General features: G+C 42.4%; 1 protein-coding gene across 2 annotated transcripts; it reads left to right on the top strand.

Annotated features, from left to right (window-relative positions):
- The first annotated feature begins 207 nt into the window (after positions 1 to 207).
- LOC109986866 (centrosomal protein of 95 kDa) lies at positions 208 to 19,605 on the top strand. 2 transcript variants are annotated; one of them, XM_020637721.3, is made up of 21 exons: positions 208 to 395; positions 1,643 to 1,771; positions 3,051 to 3,158; positions 4,462 to 4,572; positions 6,010 to 6,130; positions 9,863 to 9,981; positions 10,177 to 10,373; positions 11,120 to 11,189; positions 11,378 to 11,445; positions 12,583 to 12,773; positions 12,875 to 12,998; positions 13,195 to 13,303; positions 14,910 to 15,100; positions 15,601 to 15,687; positions 15,782 to 15,932; positions 16,981 to 17,150; positions 17,252 to 17,326; positions 17,467 to 17,619; positions 17,750 to 17,896; positions 18,439 to 18,510; positions 18,656 to 19,605. In XM_020637721.3, exons 1-21 carry the CDS (start codon positions 371 to 373, stop codon positions 18,830 to 18,832), a joined length of 2,595 nt encoding a protein of 864 aa, XP_020493377.2. In that variant the 5' UTR covers positions 208 to 370; the 3' UTR covers positions 18,833 to 19,605. The 2 variants fall into 2 exon arrangements, with proteins under 2 accessions (XP_020493377.2, XP_020493376.2); XM_020637720.3 differs by having other exon boundaries at positions 12,872 to 12,998.
- Positions 19,606 to 24,497: the final 4,892 nt, after the last annotated feature.

The following is a 24,497-nucleotide window of genomic DNA, read 5'->3' as shown; positions in this document are numbered from 1 at the left end:
AATTAGTATTTTCTTATTATGTTTATTGTTGATATTTAATGTTGTACCTGTACATAAGAGAGCACAGTTCACTGAAGTACCCATACCTGGCCAATAAATCTGATTCTGATTGCTGCCTGCGTTACACACAGTGGCCAGCAGGGGGCGGTACGCACACACCAAACGTCTCTTCCGGAAACAAAGAACTGGCGTATCGTCCAATCAAAGAAGCTTTCCATTTGAAATGCGAACCGACAGTTCCTGCTCCCTGCTTACGTTACTGAAACCCATAACAACACCCAAACTTATCATTAGTCCGGAGTTTACCAGACTCCTTAGCCGCTAGTCTGCGGATTTTGGACTCTGGCTGTCTCTCGTCGACAGCTGTTTCATGGGAACCCAAGAGGGAGAGAGAGGTAAGAGGCAGCCCGGTGTCGGTGCTCAAGTCCGGGGGAAAGCTAACGACACGTAACGCTAACTTCAGCTAACATCAGCGAGCTGCCAGGCAGTTGTCGCTTTCTCTGCTGTCATGGAGCCTGTTCACTCTTATTCCTGCTTATAAACTCACCTTTCAGATGTATATTTTAGGGTTTTATTCAGGGTTAGAGCTTATCGTTTGCTGCTCCTGTTGACAAACAGACCGAATTAGCAATGTTAGCTACCTGCGTTTGAGTTTACTCAGTGGGTGAAGTGCTGACAGATTGTTGTTTCGTCATGACAGATGTCAAAGCAACCGTTTTTTTTTTGTTGTTTTAAACTCAATCTAAGTTATCATATTGCTCAGCGGTAGCTTGTGTTATAACATTGAATGTGACATGAATCGATAACACCCCCCCCCCCTCCCCCTACGTTCTGAGAGTTCAAAAGTTAGCTAAGGTGTTATGCCGTGAAATGCATCCCTGCCGATAGTAGTACGCATCTCGCGTAGTGTTAGGAAACATTTTAAAATCTTATTTCTGTGGCAGATATGTGACGGAAAAGTATCTGAAGTAGAGCTGGATATTGTCCACAACCTCACAATTCAACTTGATTTCAATTCTTTGGGTCACGATTTGATTCGATATTGATCAATATGCTTCAATATCGATTTAATAATAAACGCGTAGATGACAGAAATACCAAGATAACTCATCATAGTACCTTCCGATATATTTAAAAATAATTATGTGTGCATTGTTTGTATAGGTTGTGAACAATCTGACTCAAAAATGTATTTTATCGTTGCATTATTATTTAATAAACAAAGAATAAAACATTAAAGTACAGTGTCATCTGAAGTGCACATTTGTGCCTGAGCTGAATTTGCAGCAAAATCGTAATAAACATAACAGTGCTGTAATTGCATACACAAAAACTATATGTAAAGTGCACAATTGTGCCTGACCTGAATTCACAGCACCCAGTGGAGAGGGGTGTTATCAATCTCAGGATTTCCCTGAGTCAATATTGAATTGGGAAAATAATAATTGGAATGCATTGATGAATCGATATTTTGAACCAGCCCTAGTGTGTAGTGTATACTTAATGAACGTTAAATGTCCATATTATTATATTATATTATATTATTATTAATATGAGCTGCATACAGTGTTTCACAAGTAGTGTGCATGCGTGGATACGGCTCATGGAAGTCTGACATGACTGTTGTCCTTTATTTTTACAGATTGGGTAGATGTGGCGAATGATTTGCTCAGCAAGTGTCACATAAAACTGCGGCTAAGGAAACTTGCTGACTGTGATGCGAGAGTTTTCATTGCTCTGTACGAGAACATCTTGGGGGAGAAAGTTCCAGGTAAGAGCACACTACAGATCTACCAAATGTGAACACTTTTGGCTTGGTCAATCATTTAGATTTTGGAGGACAACAACAACGACAAAAATAATTTGTTCAATGCAAAAAAAAAGTAACACTTCCCACTTGCTTCTTTTTATCTTTGTGTGACCAGTGAAGACATTGATCAGTTTAACATTACTAAGCTTTGATTTGATGAAGAAAACAAACAAGAAAATACTTTATTTCATACTTCATCACCTTACCATTACAGCTGGTGATGAAAGAATTCAAAGCTTGAGGGACTGGACTGGTTGAAGGTCTTGTAGCAATTCACTTCTCCTCCGAAAGGCTTCTTCAGTTCTTAATTAACTGGTGGATGGAGATAGACATTTAAGACTCTGTGGATTATTAGCATGCTAATGATCAAGGATGACTCACATGAGAGTCTTTAGCTGAGTCGTTGATGAAGGGATTCATATCGGGGTCCCAGTGGACCCTTAAAAAGGTTTAAATGAAATCCTTAAAGGTCTTCGTTTTTGCTTTTGCAAGGTCTTTATTGCAAATCAACTTTTGACTGAGACATGACTGAATACTTTACTTTTGTTAGTGTTGTATGGTTTTTTTTGTTGTTGTTTTTTGCATGACAATTCACAACATTAACATCAGCGTATAACATACACATTCACAAAGCACACATGGAAGAAAGAAGGAGGAGAAGAAGATGGGGAAACTTGGCTTCAATACAAAAAAAAAAACAGAATTGTTGACAGGGATTACGAGGCAACTTGCAAGATATATGCAAAGCTTTTAAACAAGGGACTACTGGAATTAGAGTTGTTGAGACCCACATTAAATCCTGAAAGAACCTAAACAAAGAATCCTAAAAAAAATGTTTTCATCTTTCTTTCTTTGGGTCCTAAAAAGTCTTAAATTTGATGTTAAAAAAGTGTGCAGCAACCCTGCATATAGCAAGAGCAATTGATGACAAAAACAGCCAAAATGTGTAGCTCTATGAGTTTATTAACATTCTCTAAAAACAGTATGTGTCAACAAGCTTTGGGTTTATGCTGTAAGCATGTTTTCAGAGAGTGCTTAGCTTGTCAGGAATGCTTCCTAAGACCGCCGAACATGCCATCACGAGACTGTGAATGTTGCTGAGCTCTTTCCTGCATTGTTACGTTCAGGAAGGCGCTAAAGTTATGGCCCAACATGTTTCAGGAAGTACGTGAGTGCATGTTTTGTGTAGTTTATTGTTTCTGTGGCCTCATTCTCTGGTGTTTCTTTGTGTGTGTTGTAGATTACATTGCAGCACCATGCAGTCAAGAGGAAGACTTCCATAATGTCCAGTCTGTGATTGATTCCCTTTCCTTGGATTACCTTCAGATCAGTCTCTCACACATTACAGGTAATCAACATTTTCACCCAAAAGCAGTAAACATGGTGTCTTGTGCAGGAAGAAGAGCAGCTATGAATCCCTGCTATATGCATGTTTAACTTAGTGCTGATATCCAGAACAGCACCCTGGACATCGAGGTTTATCGCTTTTATACAACAGTTATTCAAGCAAAAAATGTTGTGTGAAAAATAAAAAGCGTAAACATTTTTGGGAGTGCTTGAATGAAGCGTCAGTGTGCTGAGAAGAAAAGCGCTGCACATCCGTCCTGTCTCTATGACAACAGTCTGTATGGCCGACACCGCTCGGAGAAAACACATTGGTCGCTGTGCGTTTTCTCTGGGTGGCCATCTGCTGCTGCAAGCACTCTCTACTCATACTCATACTTCAAACCAACTTTCTCAAACTCAACTGCGACAAATTAGAAGTCATATCATCGGCCCCAATGCATCATCAAATCAACTTTTGCTTCTGTTCGTATCCATGGTAACCACAGAGCAGCTACTTTGTAGTATGAACCCTTTTGTTGTGCGTTAAAATAAATACATTTGACCATGAAACCAGACAAATTAGAGTCTGTTGTGTGACTTTGAGGTTTGAGGTTGATGAAAAAAGAAAAACTTTGTCACCTGAAAGTATTTAGAAATCCTGGTTTAGGACTAGTGATGCATACTAGCCCTATTCAGACTGCCTTTTCAAGATGCAATATTTCCACCCCGTGAGGTTTCGCCTTCAATCTGAATGTCCCAGAGGCATAGCGGGGGAATGTATTGATCCTCCTCTCTGTAACGTCTTTGTAGGTAGTAACAGAGGCGAGACAGTTTCAGTCAGTGGGGGAGCACAGCACTGTGTGTGTGAGTGTGTGTGTGTGCGTGCGTGCATGTCTGACTGTTTGTGTATGTGGAGCTCCCGCTGTGCTGTGCTTCCGCAACACTGAAATGCAATGTGAATTCACAGACTGAGACAAACCATCAATATGAATGTACAAAGACGTGATGACTGCTTTAATACGATACTTTTTGCAAAATAAAGAAGTCTAAAAAGGGCTTTTGTGAAAAGTCCCAGTGATATTGTTCTCCTATATCGTCACTCACTCCAATCAGATTGCTTGTTCAGAACTAATTGTAAAATGTTGTACCATATCAGGTTAATTCAACAATCAGGACACTTTATTTTGGGTGGCATGACCCAAAGAATGTGTTCTTATTTCCCTCAGGGGAAAGCTGGAAACAGAAGGACAATTCAATCCAATTCATATCCTCCAGCAGTGAAATGTTTAGTGATTATAACTCTGAGAGAGGATGTTTGTTCACAGGAGAAAATGTCGTCAGAGGAGACAGAGAGTCTATCAAGAACCTCTTGGAAATCTTCGACGGCCTCATGGAATACCTCAAGGAGGAGATCAGCGAGGAGTCACAAAATAGTGGTAAGCAGAGACTTGACTTTTACTTTTTTGTTTTCATCAGCGGGGGTCCCAGGAGGGCTATTATGTTGAAAACATTATGACGGCAGCGTCCTTTTTACGTCATCTCTCGCCTCCGTAGACATCCCTCCCTCTGGTCTGAAATATTCAGGCTGTGAAGGACATGTATGAATAACAACTTTGGAACAGATCAGTGACAGGTAGACTTTGCACACATGAAGATGCAGTTCAAGAAAATTCAAACAGCTTCAGATTATATGGGCTAGTATCCGATTTCACTCATGTCAATGGATACAAACTCCCTCCCTCTCCCTCTCCCTCTCCCTCTCCGGGCAGGTTAGATCACCTGTTTGTCTAGAACTGGGGTACAATAAAAATGAACAGTGGTCTGTTGACAGTGTTCTCAAAGGTTTACAAATCTGAGCTGCATGCCGTATTTATTCTGTGTCTAAGCATAACAACTTGTGCTTCAGTTTTTATTGTTTATTTTACTTAATACTTTTCAGAACCCAGTTTTAAACCGCCTAAGTTGCTCAGATACATTGGCAACATGCTTTTATTAGTGCTTTCACACTTGCAAAAAACTCCTGAAAACTTTCTTAAGTTTTCAGGTTGAGCTGTATGTGTGAACTCAAACAGACAAGTGTTTCACTCCGACTCTACCTGAACTTCATTCTGCTAGCTACATGAGTTCAGGGTGAGCTGATTTGAGACCCAAACACAAAATATTTAGGAAAATGAATCGTGGGCGAGCAGGAGTGAGGCGGGGCGTTTATGTCCTGCAACTCACACGTGTCCATAGACTGTATGCTCACGGCCGGTACAATCTCCATGCATGTAAAGAAACTACGACCCAACAGGGGAAACTCTTACGCTGCAAGGTGCATGTGTGTTTTCTTCAGTGAGTAACACACACTGTTTCTAGTTTTAGCACAGAGTTGTGATACGCTGTTTGGAAGTTGAGCGTGTTTTCATTACTATTGCATGTGTGAACAACCAACTAATTTGATCGCCTGCATTATTTTACAAGTTTAAAAAAAGAAAGAAATTATCCAATATTGGGCACTTAGAATTTGTTTTTCTGTAGCTGTGGTATCCAAACAAGGTATCTATATGGTTTGATTTTTGAATAGTTTTATTATGTTATCCTGACAACCGGACTTGGTATCCTCCAGTAGATGTTACACTTTTGTGCACAAATGTCAAAGCTGCCTCTGTTCTTTGTCATACTTTTTGTTTTGTCTGCGAGTCTTTTAGGTTTTTTCGTAATCCTTTTAAACTCTGACTCATTTTCCTCTCAAGTTGTTTTTAAGTTCATTTTGCTGAGTTAAAGGTCTCAAGCGTTTGTTCTTCTTTCACTCATGATTACTTCTTTCTTTTTGGAGCTTGTTCTGTTTTCGCTCTCCCTGTAAGTCATGATAATGTTCTTGTGTTTTTCAGAGGAACTCAATGACGGTCTTAATCAGGATGTAACCGGTGACGCTAAGGACCGTGCAAGTGGCGATGCCACAGAGCACAAAGAGGCTGAACCCGAGAGGGCGTCCCTGTCTTCCAGTGAAGAGTAAGAGCCCCTCCTAAAAACCCTGAAAATACTTTACACCACGATTTAACATATAATGTCCAGACGTTGATTTTCAATTTAAATTAATGAAGAAGGGTTTTTTATTTATGCTTTAGGGCCTGTGACCACTTAACGTATTTTTTGGAGTCTTTTTTTCAATTGTTTTCAACAAGCAGCATGCGGCCGCCTGGAGAAAAAGCGCAGTGCCCAGTGACTTTTTTCGTAGCACTCTTGAGCCAACCAAGTTGAAAATCTTTTAACTTTTCAGAAAGGTTCTTTTCAAAATGTAAGATATTCCCCACATTCTTGTCTCCTACGGATCATTACCTATAACCACATCCTGCTCACTTCGTGTCCAGAAAAAGTAGAAGGACAATTTTGATGCTCATAGTGACAGAAGTGCTTATTTGCAGATGGTTGCTTTACTCAGCAGCCTCTGCCATCAGTGTGTCAATGTGTAGGTCTGACCTGCGGAGTAAAAGCACTTTGAGCAGTCAGATAACGTAGAAAAAGCAACCATGAACTATCATCTACGTCCCACAGATGAGTGTTTTTTTGGCTGTCACCCTTTTGTTTAATTTTTAGTTAGCCTAAATGTATCTACTTTTTTCAGATATGAAAAATGTGTTGATTTGATTTTGAAAGAAAATATCACGGGGCACTGGTGGCGCAGTGGTTGGTGCACGCACCTCATGTATGGAGGCTGTAGTCTTCTGGGCGGGCGGCCTGGGTTCGGGTCCAGCCTGTGGCTCCTTTCCCGCATCGTTGCCCGCTCTCTCTCTCTGATTTCCGACTCCCCAAAATATATCTTTCTCAAAAGAAACGTCTTTTTTATCTGCCTTATAGGTACTTATATTTTTGTCTTTGTACACCGGACACCGTAGAAACATTTGAGTGTAAAAGGCAGAAGAGGGACAATCAGGTTCTTAATAACTTAACTGTACAACTTACAGCTGCAGAAAACAACTCTCTGTGCAGTAATTTAATATTTCAGATTTTTTTATGGACATAATTTTCAACAGTGTACATTTTTGAATTATATCTACCATAATTTGAACTATGGCAATTCAAAAATGTCCACTGTGGAAAAAAAAGGTCTATTGAGGTGCAGAGGAGGAGGGGACACCATCCAGGTAGACAGTTTGTTCTCTGTCTCTGAATCGTTTACGCCCCGCCTCTTGTCAGGGTCAGGGTCTGATGCACTCGTGAAGGGCTTCACCAGCACTGCTCGTCCTCTGGCCTCTCCTCACGCCATGATCTTTTCCTCTTGGGAGGCATGTGCTCCTCTCTGTCGGCCTGCAGCTGCTCAGAGAGCTCCATGGTTCTTTGGAGCTGAAGATTGAGCTGAGTGCCCAGCTCTTCCAGCTGTCTCACACAGAAGCTTTCCTTATCCTGGTAGTTCTGTTGCAGGGCGTTATGTTCAGCCCTCAGCTTCCTGGTTACTTCCTGGCTCTCTGTCAGCTTGTCTGAGTGAGATTTGGTCTCAGTCTCAAACTGACACAGCTGGCTCTTAGCCTGGTGTTGCAGAGTAAAAACTTCGGACTGATACCTCTGGTTCAGCTCCTGATAGTTAGCTGCTAACCTCTCCAGGTTTTCCTTGAAAAGGTTGCTGTTGTTCCTCTCCTCCTGGATGTGAGCTCTAAATTGTTCCACACAGTTTTTGTGCAGGGCTTGAAGCTCCTGGTAGTCTTTCTGAAGGATATTCTGGACACTGAGCTGAGTTTTGATCTGCTCCAGCTCTGTCCAGAACATCTGCGCCTTCTGCAACAGGACAGCATTGTCATCTGCCATCTTCTGACAGCTGGCGTTGTATTCAGCCGTCATGGACGTGATGTATTCTTAGAACTGGGAGTCCTTGTCAGTGTGAGCCTGCTTCTGCTGCTGAAGCTTACACTGCAGGGTCTCCACCTGCTGCCCGGCACTCTGCATAATGTTCTGGTGCTTGCAGCTCTCCTCTGCCATATTCTTTTGTAGGGTGTCCTGTTGTTCTGTTAAGGACTTGATGACAGCCTGGTCATGAGACACTTTGTCAGTGTGAGCCTTCAATTGTTGTTGCGTCTCACACTGATTGGTCTCAATTTTCTGCCCGCCGCTGAGCATATCATGCTGGTACTTCAGGCCCAGCTCATTTAGAGCACATTTGACCCTCTCCAGTTCTTCTTTGAGACGCTTATTCTCTCTTTCTCCTCCGAGCTCAGCTGAAGTCTTGTTGTTGATGCTTGTGTGGTCACTTGCATCTCCTCTTCAGCAACACGTTTGTTCCCTTTGCGCCTTTTGTTTTTGTCCCTGGGTGGCAGCAGTGTTCTCCGAGTTTTGTCTCTGCTGTCTTTCCAGCTCTTTGCAGCGGTTCATAAAAAACTCCTTTTGAGATTTTTATCTTTCAAGCTGCCTCCTTGTCTCCTCCAACTCGTGGCTGATCGCCATCCTCTCATTCTTCTCCCTGCAGCAGTGCTCCATCTTCCTGTTGAGCAGCACGTTGAGCCGGCTCACTTCTTGATGGAGGTTTGAGAGCTCTTTCTTTGACCTTTGGCATGAAGGTGTTTCTGTTCCCTTTCGACCTTTGGCATGAAGGTGTTTCTGTTCCCTTTCGTCATCTTCACGAGCTGCATTTTGTTCTGACTGTTGAGCCGTATGTTGTTTAAGGCTGGTGAATTCAGAAGTGAAGAAATGCTGCTGTGTGGATACGAAGCCTTAGGCGTGATGATATCTTTGATGCTTTCATTTTATTGATAATGCATTCTCCACAGATCGTCCTTATAAACACTGTAACAGTGATGATGTTAGACCAGAGTTTTTGTTTGTTTGTTCATTCAGATATAAGTCTGTGTACATATTTCGCTGCTCTGGGGTCAACCTCGAACATACAAAGAGTGCTGCGTTCGGTAAAATCCACAACTCCCTGTAGCGGATTTCTTTGGACAGAAATGAAACACACAGAGCAAAAAGTTGTGTAACACTTCAAGAGTTTTGTCAGTTGAATCACATTTGAACTCAGTCAGCTCTAGTTAGTGATGCAATCAGTCTGATATTTATGATTTTAAAAGTGGCGGGGCTTCATGTTGAAGGGACACAAAACAGAGAACGTGCTCATGTTTTCAGACCTTTTATATTTTTCTGATAGGCGGTAAATAAAATCTAAACGCAGCACAAGATAATGCAGTGATGGGAGAATTCATAAAGGCCTGAACAAATGAAACGACTCCCTCAAACCAAAACAATCAGACGCTCAGGTTCTTCTTCCCACGTGCACATCCAGGCTGTACGTCCTGTTGATACAACAACACACTGGTGTAATATAAATATTTACAGGTAACAGCAAACCTGTCAAACCAGAACGTCTCTGCCGCTCCAGCTTTTTTATTTTATTCTCTTTCTGTTCTAAATACAACAAAGATCCACTTAAATCCATCCATGGCTCCAACAAGTGTTGCTGGAGCTCTTTGACCTCTTCAAGCCTGTCACTCTTAATGCAGCTTGATAGTTGGTCAAGTTGTGCCAGAATATCCCGCTCTGCTTCTTCAAGTCTTAAAAAGTCTAAAATATGATGTAAAAAAAAAAGTGCAGCAGCCCTGTGTGACTTAATCTCTTTATAAAATGATTGGCAGTTTTATCATTCTAAAGGAAGCATCTAATGCAGTTATTAATTTACATGTGTTGTGTTTGGTTGTTTGATCACTTACTAGATTACATGGATTTTTAGTTTGATTAATATTCAATACTTTTGGTCTTCAGGTCTGCTGTCCTGTCCAGTAAACACTCCCTCCCTTCCTGGAACGCTGAGGAGAAGGGATCGACCAGCGAGCTCATTGGACTGGGCGTGTCTGCTCGCACGTTCACGGCCAAACAAGACGGTAAAACAAACAAATTCAGCCCATGTTTACTTTTAGTGTTGGAGCAGAATACATTGTTGTTTTGTAATCATGATTTCAACCCTCTGGTTCCTCTGATCTAAGCTGTTGTGTGTATTTAATTCATATTTTTATCCTTTTAAAAACATCATGTTGGAAAGATTGTAACATGACCGGCTGCTTCTTCCCAAACCCCAGACGCAGTCCCCGCCACTGATCTTCCTGACGCTCCACCGACTGAGCCGCTGCACTCGGCTATCGCTCTGCAGCCACCCAACCAGAGCGACACCCCCCACGTACCACATACAGACCCCCCCTCACAAAGCAGATCACCAACAGCTGCTGGCATCAGCCAAGAGCACGAGGGAGAGGAGGATGCTCCTGTCACAGCAGAGGTAAGCATTTAATACAACAGAAGACATTTACAGTGCGGCTATCTGATATTTGCATGTTATTTAAAAAGACATGCAAACTTTTTTATCTTCTAAAAGTTCTCGGGGCAATGAGACCTTTTGTTGAAGAGCCAGCGATGAAAGACTGCCTTTTTCACACAGACTCAAATGAACACAAGATGAAAATAAAACTTAGAGTTGTTAATATAACATTAACTAATCACAGAAAAAAAAAAGTCCGCCCATGCTCTTTCCTCCTCTCATACCTGTCATGAAGAGCTTCATCACGCTCCTAAGAAACACACACACACACACACACACACACAGACGTGCTAAGGTAAGTCAGAACTTTAAATGCCTCAATGGAGGTGCTGCGTTACCTGTAAAGTAAAGAACTTTTAAAAGTTCCAGTGTCATGCAGGAACATGTTGTTTTTGATCATTTTGAACAACAATTCTCTTCAGCTCACAGCCGTGAAACTGAAGTCACATCTTACCTCAACCGGAAGGTCGAGGGTTCGTTCCTTAGCTGGACAACATGTTCGATGTGTCCTTGGGCAAGACACTAAACCCTGAATTGCTCCCGCTGCTTATGTGGCGGTGTATGAATGGGATTAGTTACTTCTGATGGATGATACTACATCGGAAGACTGGAGCTATATAAGCTCAAGTCCATTTACCATTCTGTGTTCATTCATGTCGTTTGTACATTTCGCCCCCTTCTCCTTTTCTTTCATAATCTGCTCACAGACGTCCGCACCTGTAGCTGAGACAGTCATTACTAACGGACCACAGTCTTCTTCCCTTTCGCAGCCTCCTGGTGAGTAAAACAAACGCACCTGAGCAAAATGTCAACCGCTTTAACGTGCTGATTTCTTAAAATCTGAAACACAAATCAGAAGATCTTAGAGCGTGGCTGCTTTTGATACAAATAATGGCTGGGACTGAATATTCAGTCTGTGTGTAGATTAAAGTGTGATTTAGTTCAATGTTTTGCTCAATTTGCAGCTGTGAATGAGACTTCTCTGTGCGGTCATCAAAGAGCTGAGACAGAAACAGAAGGCGAGGCCCTCGAGGTAAGAGAAGAACAAGCCTTTACTTTTAAAGTCACCTCTAACCTGTGCAGGCATGTTAGGATCTTGTGTTGTGTCGTAAACAGCCAGCTGAGAGGCTGGGTGTCCGCTTGAGCCTGGCGCAAGGAACACAGGAAGTAACATACACACACGCGGCAGGCAAAAAAGGAAATAGGTCTGATAAGTTGTTATCATCACTGACACACACTGAATATTTTTTAAAAGGGCTCTGTTTTGATTTTGAAAACGATACGTGTGATCCATAGTTAAGCATGTAGCTGACATGATTGACAGGTGGGTGCAATGTAACGGTTCATTAAAACCCGCCTCAGCTCCAGCTCTGAGTCTGTCGTTATGTTGACGAAAAGTTAAGCTGAGACAGGATTTCCAGCATGGTGGCGGCTGCCGATGAGCCTCCATTATAAGCCACTAAAAAGCTGTTGTGAGCTCACCTTTGTTTACTTTTTAATTCCAACCTTATGGACTAATCAAAGTAAGGAGGAATTAATCCAGCGTACACTCGATGTTATCCTCTACAATGTAAAACATCTTTTGTTCCTTGCTTCATGTGCAGGCTTTTTAAAGTAACAGAAAAGTCATAAACTGTATAAGTCAAATCAATGTTGAGACTTTTTTTATCTTATTGTCATGCAAAATTAAAAGTCGCTCTTTAGGTGGATCTGTCACGTTATATTTTGGCTGTTATAGCCCGGATCTAAAATGAACTCGGCGGGTAAATCTCAGAGGAACAAACTGTCACATGACGGCCAAATGTTTGAACCAAGATAGTCGTGTAATTTAAAAAGAAATGGATGGTTTTTAAGCAGGTTCTGGTTTAGCTGCTCTTCTCCTCTCCTGCTCCTCTGCTGTCTGCACGTCGGAGCTTTGTGGGGCTCGGCTGACACACACACACATACACACCAGAGCACAAACACACACACAGAAAGTTTAAGGCTAACTAAGGACGTAGTACGTTGTGATATTTATAAGAAGTTGGCCTTTTTTTATTTTAGACTCTGGTTATGGACCATAGTTGTGATGTATGTACAAATGTGTTTTGATATTTTATTCATTTAAAAGCAAAGGTTGCACCTCTCCGCTGCTTTCCTTAACTTGTTTTGATTTTTTGTCTCGTCCCAGCCGACCAATGGGGGTCCCAGGAGGGTTTTATTCCGCACCCAGCCGGACGTGCTCTTCCTCACCCTGCAGGATGAGATGCCGATCACAACACCTTCACCTCCGGACACTGAAGAAGAGGAGAAAGAGGATCTGAGTTTCACACGAATACAGCTAGATAGAAGGATAGGTCACAGCGAGAGGACAGGCCGCGGGTAAGACGGAGGGAGCTCCAGAGAACAGCATGAAGCAACAAATGATCTTTCATCTGGGGGGGCGATGTGGTAACACATTCTTCTTCTTTTTTGAACAGTAGCAGGCTGGAGGAGGAAGATAATGAGGATCCTTTGTCGTACCGCAGACAGAGGAACAAGAAAACGGAAGAAGAGCTGCATCACATATCTGAGAAACTCTCCCATCGGCTTGAAGAACTCGATCAGGTGTGTGTGCAGAAACCAGAAACATTGTACTTAATGTGAATACAAACAAAAAATGATTTTACTTCTCTTAATTTAAATTGTCCTTATTTGAATAAAATTATAAATGCATTCTGAGGTTTCATTTACATCCCTAAATTCTAACCTTTCTTAAAGTTTATTATCTTGTTGATACTTACATAATGTGTGATTCATGTAGATGCTTAAACGAGTTCTCAGTGAAAGCGGAGAGTCGAGTGAAGTCAGAGAGGAAGACGAGCAGTCCCACCACAGTGATGGCGACATGCAGTGTCACAGACAGCACACAGGTATACACACACACACACACACACACACACACACACACACACACACACACACACACACACACACACACACACACACACACACACACACACACACAATGGCTAAAACACAGTAAACACTTAATATCCATCTCCAGACTGAAACACATTGTGTGTTTTCTATTTTGGAGTTCAGTTCTCTAGGTTGTCAAGATTGTTGACGCCACGTGTTTTAAAGCGATACAGTTTCCTTTAATAATATAAACATGATCGATAGTATCAAAATAGTGCCCAAGCTTAAAAATAAATCAAGATCTTCAGTTATATATTTAACGCACAGACAGAGAGAGAGCACTGTAAAATTGCATTGGTACATTTGGAACCAGTAGCCTAGCGGTTAGGGCACGTTCCCATGTACAGAGGCTCAAGCTCTCGAGAGCAGGCGACCAGGGTTCAAATCCGACCTGTGGCTGCTTTCCTGTTTGTCCTTCCCTACTTTCTCTCTCTCTAGTTTCTGACTCTAACCTCTGTCCTGTCTCTAAAATAAAGGCATAAAAAGATGGAAAGATAAAATCTTAAAGTTAAAAACTAGTATTGTGTCAAAGTTTAAATTAACCTTTTTAGGCACAGTCATTTTGTACATTAATTGAACAAAAGTACTCCCAGTTTAAGTTACGCCTCATGTTGCCACTTTTGTCCAGTTGATAAAAAAACATCTCTCAATGTGAACCATATCACCTTCATTACACCACAGTCTGCTGAGTTCACATTTTGCAGCGATACAATTGTTACAATTCACTTCACAGACTCTTTTATCCAAAGCGACGTACATCAGAGAGCAAGTACAACACTAAAGCCCAATTCACACATACTCCGTGCGCGCCGCGGTCCGTCACTGCCGCGCACTACGTTGTACTTAGCTTCCACTCTAGTCAATCATTGTGCTCACACAGCGCGTGCTGCGGTCCGTCTCCGGCGCGAGCCACCGACAGCACTGCGCTCTGCTCCGTTTCAAATACGCAGCGAGTCTATTTTCGCCGGAGTATGCTGCAAGTTCGCGTCAAGCTGGACAGAATATGACAGCCCGGACAGGAAGTCAGACGAGGAAACGCACAGAGCATCCGGTTAATTTAAAAATAAAACACAATATACGGACTCGCGATCGTATTTTTCATCACTTTATCAACATTACGTCAAAAGAGGAACCGAATTAACAACAAAGCATCCTCAGAAAGACAAAGCAACATGTCGTTTGCATGTTTTTCTCTTAATTCCCGCGGGATCTTGTAGTTCTCATGTGATGTGTCATCGGTGCGCTCCGCTGCGCTGACGTCGCAAAAAACGGATCCAGTGTGAATGGGCGCGAGCCGTCCGACGGAGCAAAACCGTGGTGCTGACGGACCCCGGGTGTTTGAATTGCGGGTAATCCATTCATACACCGCCATCGAAGCAGCGGAAGCAATGCAGGGTTAAGTGTCTTGTCCAAGGACACATCTGACATGTTGCTCAGCTGGGGTTTGAACCCTTGACCTTTCGATTGAGAGGTGACGACTCTACCAACTGAGCTACAGCCGTCTCCCCGCGATACATAAAATAAACTTATTGTATCGCTGCTTATTCTTTGTTTCAGGAACTCCTGAGCCCCGCGAGCAGACACGCTCCTTATCCCCCTCCCATCCACAAGTGTGTCGCTCCCCCCAGGGACGGCTAGAAGAAGCTGTGGCAGAGGCTTTGAGTCTGAACGACGGGAGACAAAGTAACCTCAGATTGTCTGATCATACCAGAAGAAAAGAGGCACGGTCTCACAGAAAACACAGCAAGGTATGACCACACTTTGTTTTTCCCTTAAGAAAAATGTATTGAGGTTATTCCTGTTGCCCTTCTTTTTATACTTCTATCTCAGTAACTAGTTTTTAGAGTTTTTCTCAACGTATTTTGGAATCATTAAAGCTCCCGTGAGGGGTTTTCTGACGCTTGTGAAACCGACTGAATTAATACTGGAGCCTGTTATGACCTACTAAAGTAAACTAGCTCATCAGGAAGAAGAGATTTTCCCTTCATGACACCACAAAGGGCAGTAACCCCTCCCCCAGGTGGGTGACACTCCCACAGCTAGGTGTTTGTTCTGCCCTCTGAGTCTACCTTCTCACCATAAACAATAGGACATGGAGTGAGAAAGCTAGAGTACACCCAAGCCCTTCCAGAGAGGGGGCTTAGCCAAACAACTCATTTGCATTTAAAGCTACAGCTACCAAGCTTTTGGTTCCATTCATTATGAACTAAAAGTAAAATAAAATAAACCTCTTTTCGGGTATCTGCAGAATGAGGCCTACGAGGAGGAGTTGAAAAGATATGAAGACAATGAGCGAATGGATCTAAACAAAGCCCGCCTCAAAGCTCGGGAAGCTGTAAGTCACAAGCATTTCATCAAGTGTAGTATGACTGTACGCTTATAACGACCTCTATCGGACGTCAACTTTTGCTCTGATTGTGTGTGTGTAGGAGCGACAGTACAGAGAGGCAATACTATGTGAGGTTTCCCACGCCTCCAGACCGTCTCTGACTAGAACAAACACCCAGCATACGTCCGAACGCAACACACAAACATCACCAGGACGGAGACGGCACGAGACTCCCAGGAAAGCGGCATCAAGTAAGAGTTTACTACATGGACCTCTTGTTGTTTGGACAAATATGTACGAGTAATTCTGCAAGATTAAGGTTACAAGTAAGATCTCGGTTTGTAAACCTTTCTGCGTTCTAACCTCTCTCCATTTTTCAAAAGCATCTCCAATATTGATCCTAGTTTGAGCACGTTTCTGCTCGTGGAGCTTATTAGAAACATGCAGAGGCTTTTTAGGTCGGGTACAATCACTTCTATCTGAACAAGTTCTCTTGCCCGCTTCCATCGCTGCAACACCTGTTGGTTTGACCTGATAACTGCTCTCATATCTGACAAACCGAGGGGCGTCCAAAACGGCCGTGTGGGGGTCTCCTTAAAACCGTCTACCTTCTCTGGTCAAAACAAATCCAGAGCATTCAGGACCAGAATCTAAAGTTAGAAGGAGGACATACTGGCTGCTGCATTGTTGTCAGAGAAGCCAGCACTTCAACATAACATGTTTCCTTAATGTCTGATCATGTAGTAAGGTCACTTTATCATTTACGGTACCTCACTAGATATCTTACATAATGCTCCTTTACATTGAGGCGTTGATACACCTTTCTTGAACTGAATGTTCGGTACTTTGCAAGTTAAACAAACAATGTGGGTAAATCCTTACTTCTGCAGCATCATGCACATAAAAATATGTTTGTGATTGAATAAAAAAAAATGTTTTAATTGTGTGGAAGATTAGTCTAGTTTGTGGTAAAAGTAGGACAAATATTTGAGAGGAATATTAAGAAAGGAAATAGAACGATGCAAAGCTGGCCAAACAATGAAGCCTCATGACAACCTGCGGGCACATCGACTATAGGGAGGTGGGGGGGACAGCTCTCTACAATGTTTTCAATTTGGACTGCAGTACCCATTTGAAACACTAGGTGTCAGAGTTCCTTTAAGAAACTCATATGTGGAATGCATGAAAATAAATAAATAGATTAATTTATTTTACTCACACTTCACCTTAATCCATAATTTAAATAAAATTGTGTTTAGTAAGATTATATCCGTAATGTTTGGGTCTGTCTGTCTCCAGTGATGGTGAAGGAGAACGAGCTTCTCCCCGTGCTCATGGAGGAGTTGCCCCACCTTCACATCACGCCTCACGCCCTGGGTCGGATGTGGGAGCAGCAGATGCAGCAGGTGGACAGACTCCACGCCCTGTCATCCTCTCGCGGGAAGCGTCACAGCAAACACTCCAGCCAGGTCAGGACTTTCAGAGTGTAGTGAAACGTGCAGGTGCTTTCTTCCACATCTTGACTGAGTGATTTGACGGATGAATCTGTAAACATCTGCTTGTCTGTCAGGTGGAGGAAGCTCAGAGGAAACACGACCTGCTGGTGGAGATAATTCGCAAACAGCAGGACCACAACAAGCGTCTGGTGAGCTGAAATACACTCGCATAAACTCCCTTAGCTCCTTCTCAACTACAGTTACAGTGATGTCCAGAGTCTGATCGCAGCAAAACATTCACTGTTTCCATACCGAGCTGGACCGTTAATAAGCTTTTTTAATCTTCCAGAGAGACTTCAAAGAGCGCATTCAGCAGCAGAAGTCGACCCAGAACAGACTGAAGGAACAGAGGCAGCAGATAGCACGCGCCAAGAAGTACCACAACGATTACCACGTCCAGCACCGTGCCCGCCTCATGAGGTCTCGCACCAACGAGGAGAGGGTGGGTAGTGACAACTGTGTTCTCCTAGTATAGAGCTGACTGCTTCAACTCATCATTATTTACATTATTTAATCTGTCATAATGTGATGTTAGTCTTGACATGATGACTATGGTGTGTGTGTGTGTCTAGATGTTTCGTCAGCTGTTTGAGGAGGGTTTGGAGCTACAGAAGGTCAGGTTGAGAGAGCAGAGAGCGTACGCCAAAGAGCAGCGGCTGGAACATCAGAGACGACACCAGGAACACATCACATCCTTGGAGAACTACTACAAAGACCAGGTGGGACACAGAAACACACACACAGGGAAATCAGCTTGGAAAGAAAACTTTCCCTGGCTCGATCATCATGCTCTTGCGTTGCAAAGCTAACCTTGTCTGGACCAGATTATGTTCAGAGTATCATATCTTAAAAGCACCGCATTTTCATTTAATATCACCTGACAAAGTTCTGTGTGGGCAGTTTAGATTCCTAGCTTATTAAATATGTAGGGAAACGTTTGAAAGTAACCGTAGCCCCGTTGCCACCAAGCGGTCCAGTTGAGTTCGGTTTAGGCATTTATTGGCGTTTCCAATGTCAAAAATTGGGAATGGTACCAAAATATCTGATCCATACTGTCCTACTTTTTTGGTACCTTTCCGTTGTGGTGCCAAATGTACCGATCCGACCCCAAGGCTGGAGTTAGACGCACTGCAGTCTGTTGATTGGTTGAAAGAATCGTCACTTCCTGTGTAACAGTGATTATAACAGACAAACATAAAGTGTGCCATGTTTTCCCATTGGGAAAGTGACATCAATGCTTTCCTCTATTGTGCACTTTCAGTTTTCACTGCTGGCTGAAAAACTTGCAGAAGAGCGACAGGACATCCAGGTCCGGAAAAAGGCTCAAGAAAAGGTAAACCTCTCTTTAAAAAAAAGTTTTTACTTATCTGTGTTTTAAATGAACAAGTTTATCTCTGGATCAGGAGAGACAATTGAGGATCCCATGTGTTTATTATTTCCATGACTTTCCATGACCTCCGCCTTGCTTTTGTTCGCAGGCTCTGCTGAAGATGAAGCGAGAGCTGCGTTCGAGGATGGAGCATGAGATCGGCGAGCTGCAGAAGATCATCATCGAGAACGACCAAGACGATCATATCCAGGATCTGGAGGTGCAGAGGCTACGCAGCCGGGTCCACATGGCTTCCTTCCAGTACAACACCAGCTACCTGCACTAAGCAGGAGAGTCGGACTGAGGGCTGTTTTAAGCTCCACGCTGGATTTACATCGTACATCGTGAGGGACGTGCTGCAAAAGACTCACCAACGGTACGATAAAAATCTGATGTCTGCACAGCACCGTCTCCTCTGAAGCTTCTTTCAGATTTGCACAGGAAGAGGATTCACTTTTTTTAATTAACTAAACCAATTAATTATTAATGAGCTGAACACACTCGGACTAAATGTAGCTTATTTAATTCTTCCTCTCACCTCGGCTGCTAAACCTTAATGACACCTTGGACCTCGTCCTCTTCTTCCTCGTGTTGTAGTCCAGTCTGTGTTTAAGTGACTCTTCATGTGCCGATATTGTAGCAGACGGCGACCTTTTGCCAAACAGGGACCACAGAGTATGACTGTCACACACTGACAGAGATTTTTACCTCCCTTTTTACTCTTTGCTTACATGCAACGTCGTCCTGAAATGTTTTAACCATGCCATTGGATTATTTATTTTTTAACTTTAATGTCATTTGATTTTTTTTTTTTTTTTTTTTAAGTAACGTGTGCTGTCTGTTCACCGTGGGCGATGATAATCAGTCTTTCATGACGTCTCCTTTTCCTCACCTCTGTTTTCTCTCTGTCTCACCTGACATGCCTGTTTTTTATCTAATACACTAAGAGGTGAAAAGGTGAATCAGTGTACTGACATCGTGTGCTGACTCTTATGAGCACACACTCGTCTCCATCCTGTCATCATCTATTAAACTTCTTGTTTACCTTCTCTGACCAAACCGGCTCACAGTGAACGTTTCTTTATCTGCCTGATGTGCAGGTTATTTTTCCGATGAGGTTTAGCGATGAAACTAACACACACAAGGTTTTCACTTTGTTACAAAACTCAAATTTCAACTTTGATACGATTTTAGTAAAGCACAAACATTATCGAGACCTGTTTTGATGCCACGGCAACTACAAAAGTCATAGGCGCCTGATATTTGGTCATTTCTTGTTTTCATCCAACAAAAATAGCAACATCAAGAGTGTCAAGCAGTGACGTACATACCATAAAGTCTCACCAGTATATAAGATGCAGTCTGTTTTTGAATGTCTCTCAGAGAAAAAAAAAGTCTAAACTATCTTCCTGTGTGATGATTTCTTTTGTGTTCAGCGAAGTCCACAACGTGATGTTTTCTGTGCAGCTGTGTCGCTCTTTTTAGTTCCGTCTGTTTTCACTCCTTCTAACTACAGTATGGTAGTCGAGCTCTCAGCCTGCAGGGAAAGTTGTGAAGCACAGACTCCCAACTTGTGAGCTCTCTGCCCGACTCCGCTGGTCACTCTTTAACTTTGATAAAGGACTCTTTCAATCAGAAGAGCACTCGACAAAGTTTATTTATGGAACAATATACCACTATTTTCTGTAACTGCACCGAGAAAAGATGTGAAAAAGTTGCGCAGCCAGACTGCTCTTTGTCACTGTTTTTCCCAGCACAGCGTGCAAATCACTGCGTTTGAGGGATCAACGCAATAAATGTGTAAATCTATATCTATCTATCTCTACAGATTGAACATAACTCCAAGAAAGATATAAGCCGCTACACTGGTATCTGATTTCTTCTTCCCAATATCGATATTGTTATCGGCCCCAAAAATCCTGTATCCGTTGGGAGCTATTTATTGGAATCTGAATTTGGACTTAAAATGTAACGACAACCATGAAACTGAACAGTTATTCTATATAACTTTGATTCTCTTGAAAATTCAACAATCTACCTGTATTTGGAATAGATAAGTTTAGTGCCGCTGCATTTCTGCACAAGGACGAGAAACATGAGAAACAAAAAGAATAATTTGTCTAAAAAAAAGAAAACAACTTTATCAAACATATTGCTCGGAGACTAGCAGGAAGTCGAGCTTTCCCAGGAGGCCATCTTTGAACTACAACGACTGTTCATCTGCAGCTTCTAACAGCCTTGTTCCTGAACACTGACGGTGAGATTCAACATCCAATCAGATCACTTTGCTGCTGCATGCATGATGTCATCAGGAAATAAAAACACAGTTTAAGGACGTTGCAGAACAAACTCGTCCAGCTGCTCTGTACACTGACTCTCATGTAAAAACTAAACCTGAACATATTCCTGATTCAGGGTCACTGCAGCACTGAATCAGGAATATGTTCTCTCTCATCACAGAAATCATCTCAACTACAACTTCCATTTTTTTTGGGAAACCACTCTTCTCATCTGTTGTCGTCGGGCAGGTTGGTCCACATAGAGCGATGTTCACAGTAACAGCAGGCCTGGTTGATCACGATCTTCAGTCCTTTGAGTCGTTTTCCAACTCGACAGTGTTTGTCACATTCCTGGCACGACTCGAACAGCTGAAGGATGCACTCTTCATCAACCACAAACTCTGACGGGCTGAGGGAGAAGGAAAAAAAAAAACATGCACGTTTGGAACGATAAGCTGTTGCTGCTATCACTTCAGTTAACAGCTAATCTCAAACATCAGTTTACCTGCCCAAATCCACCAGGTGAAGACCGTCTCCTGCAATTAACGAAGCGTTGACTTCTTCATCCTCGACTTTGATAACATCTGTAGCATGAAACAGACGTGAATTACTCCTGCTGTCAGTTGATGAACAATTTAATCGTGGTTAATCCCCAGGGCAACCACTGGATCAAGCCCAAACCGCCCGAGCACATCCAGCTCAGCGCACTCACCACGACTGAAGATTTATGAGCCTCTTATGCAAAGTTATAGATGCAATCCCAAGAGCAATCAAATGTTTCCACACACCACAACTTGAGCACATAAGCAAATGTTTAGCCGACCATTACTGCCTAGCATTAAAGGCAGAAAATGTCTGGCACAGATGTTCACCCACTTCTCAAGTGCTATCATCATTTCATCATTTCATCAGGTTCCGTATAAATTGACATATGCAACAGGAAAGTCGCACGATAGGAATAATTTATGTTTTAAGGTCTCTAGATTATGGTGGTGCAAAACAAAATGACAAAGTGTGAAACACACTTTACAAACAAGTTTACATTTTGAAAAACATTTTTACATTTTATTAAACAAAATTACAAAACCAAAACACTTTTACCAAGGACTAAACACATTTACAGGATGTGTCTCAGCGCTTGTAAAAGGGTTTCACAAGTGGCAGAACCATTTACCAGTCCCCAAACAAATTTACAAATGACAGAATCTTGACCGAAAGGGAATGTACCAAATGCAGGAAGTGCATATCCGGTTCTTCTGTCTCATCAGTGTCCTTTTAAAGTTCGAGAGACCGTCCACACGAAAAAGCAAAACGGGCTAATCTGGCTGAAATGAGTTCCGCAAAACATCTCTCTGTCACCACAAACTCCATATCACTGTTCGCTAAGTCTTACCACCAAAAAAAAATGACCCCTCACTTGACGGTCACTTCCTGCATTTGGCACATCAGATTCAGTTGTTTGTAAATTAGCTTTGACCTCAATTAAAGTGTTTTGCTTTTTTAATTTTGTTTTATAAAATGTAAAAATGTTTTTCAAAATGTAAATTTGTCTCACATTTTGTAATTTTGTTTGGCACTTCCCATCCATCGTACTAGATTAAAAATGTGTTAATTTGTTAATCATGACAGCTCTAATGAGTGTTTAATTTCTCCTGTCATCGCTCGCTCGCTAACCCCTTACTCATGCTGGAAAAGGACTGTGAACATCACTCACCTGTGTTACCCGACAGGTGAGTTGTCATGTCTTCATCTTTAACTGTCAGTTGTTGACGAGTAGAATCTGTTTCCTCCTTCAAATGAAACAGAAAAACATCAGCACACATCATTTCATTCAAACTGCATGTCTCCACACTACAACCTCTGAGTCATATTAGAAAGATCCGACTTCTTCTAGTGGCTATTTGTCAGAAGAAAAAAAAACTTATAGACCACTGATGCATCATGGAGATGTGATGTAAGCAGGCAGAAGGAGTCCACAGTTTCTGATGGTTAATTTCATAAAGCAACAAAGAGAAATGACTCCTGCTGCCTGGTTAAAAAAAAACATAGGCCAACCCAGGTGCATGCTGGTCCTCTACCTGCCTCTCCACCTTTTATATGGTAACCTCAGGTGCCCGCAATATTACCCAAAAACCAAAGAAAATAAAAATTCTAATTATGCACAAAAAAACATTGTTAAAGGGGCTATATGTAACATGTATAAACAGTTTTTTATCGCCCATTAATAAGCAAACTGTTAACTGATGTGAAAAAGTAGATGTTCACTGTCTATCTGTGTTGCCTGTATAAAAAGTTTCCCCGGGTCGTATTTTCTGCAAAAGCTCCAGGAAGTGACATTTTATGCACGTTATCAATGTCCTCCTCACTCCGCTCCGCTTACACAGATCAACAATACAAACTCAACACACACTCCCGGTCTTCACCTCCACAGCCAGAGGCCGTCTTCCACACACTTCTATCCGCCCTAGGAGCTCTCAAAGGCGGACAATCTCATCACACACTCCTGCTCTCAGCCCGTGCCTGCAGAGACTGTAGGATGGAGAATGAATACAGACACACAGACTCCTTCACAGACTTTCACGTGTATGATCACTTACCCCGCGACATGGCGGGCGTGTGAAAGTTTTATTTACCCGTCTATCTCTAGACGAGTGGACTGAAGGAGCAGCAGAAATGTCCGGTTTCTCTTCTTTCGGTGAACTTAAAGTCGACCTGTAATTCACACTGTCGCTACAAAAACACACCAGGAGAGTAAATAAGCACGTGGAGGTTTTACTGCTTTTCATCAGTCAGTGACACAAATATAAGATAAGGCTCAGAGTCAATGTTTTCAGAGCGCTGTCATCATTTACACACAGGAATGGGAGCACATCTAAAAATGGAAGTACACAACATTTAACACACAAGGGGTCAGCTGGAAAAGTTCTTCTCAGGGTTTTAGGCATCAGTCGATCATGTGGATTCGTCTGAAGATATCTACGATGATAAAATACGATTATTAATGTGCAGGATGATTCACTCAGCACTCACTATCCTTGCTGTGCCAAGCGTTGTATGCATTATTGCTGTGAAAAACAGAGAAATTATCTGTCTGGGAGGGAACGAAAGAGAGAGGAAAAGGAGTAAGCGTCAGGACACTGGTTATGATTGGAGGGGCCCCCAATTCATTTTTGCCCATGGCCCCAACAGACTCTAGGATCACCACTGGTGACAAATCATCTCTGGCTCCAGAGTGAATGTCGAATATCTAACTTAAAACGAAGTTCACTACAGCAATGAAACATCATGACTCTACAGAGGAGGGCCGACAGACTGTTCAGTCTATGGGAGGGACTTACGCATTCATGAGGTGCAGAGTTAAATCCGAGTCGTGGGATCAGGGATCTCCATCGCAGGAAAGCCAGTCTGATGTTCACTGGTTTTATCTCTTGTCTGCTGCTACTTTAGCAGCTGAACGCTTTTTCTGTAGAGGACACGAAGGAGACACGTCTTCATTCGGACTCTGCGGGCTGGACATCATGTTTCAACAATTCTGTGCAAGTTCCATGTTTTTAAAATGCTGTGCAACTTCTTTGGTTTTAATCGGTAGGCTTCAAAGTTACTTTAAAGTTGCACGACGCCACCTACTGTATCGGAGAATGCCACATCATGTGTTGTGTATATTAAAGCAGT

The sequence above is a fragment of the Labrus bergylta genome, chromosome 1 (genome assembly GCF_963930695.1).
Source record: "Labrus bergylta chromosome 1, fLabBer1.1, whole genome shotgun sequence".
NCBI classification, from domain to species: Eukaryota; Metazoa; Chordata; class Actinopteri; order Labriformes; family Labridae; genus Labrus; species Labrus bergylta.
Note: the sequence above shows the minus strand (reverse complement) of the source record. Positions and strands in the feature narration are given on the sequence as shown.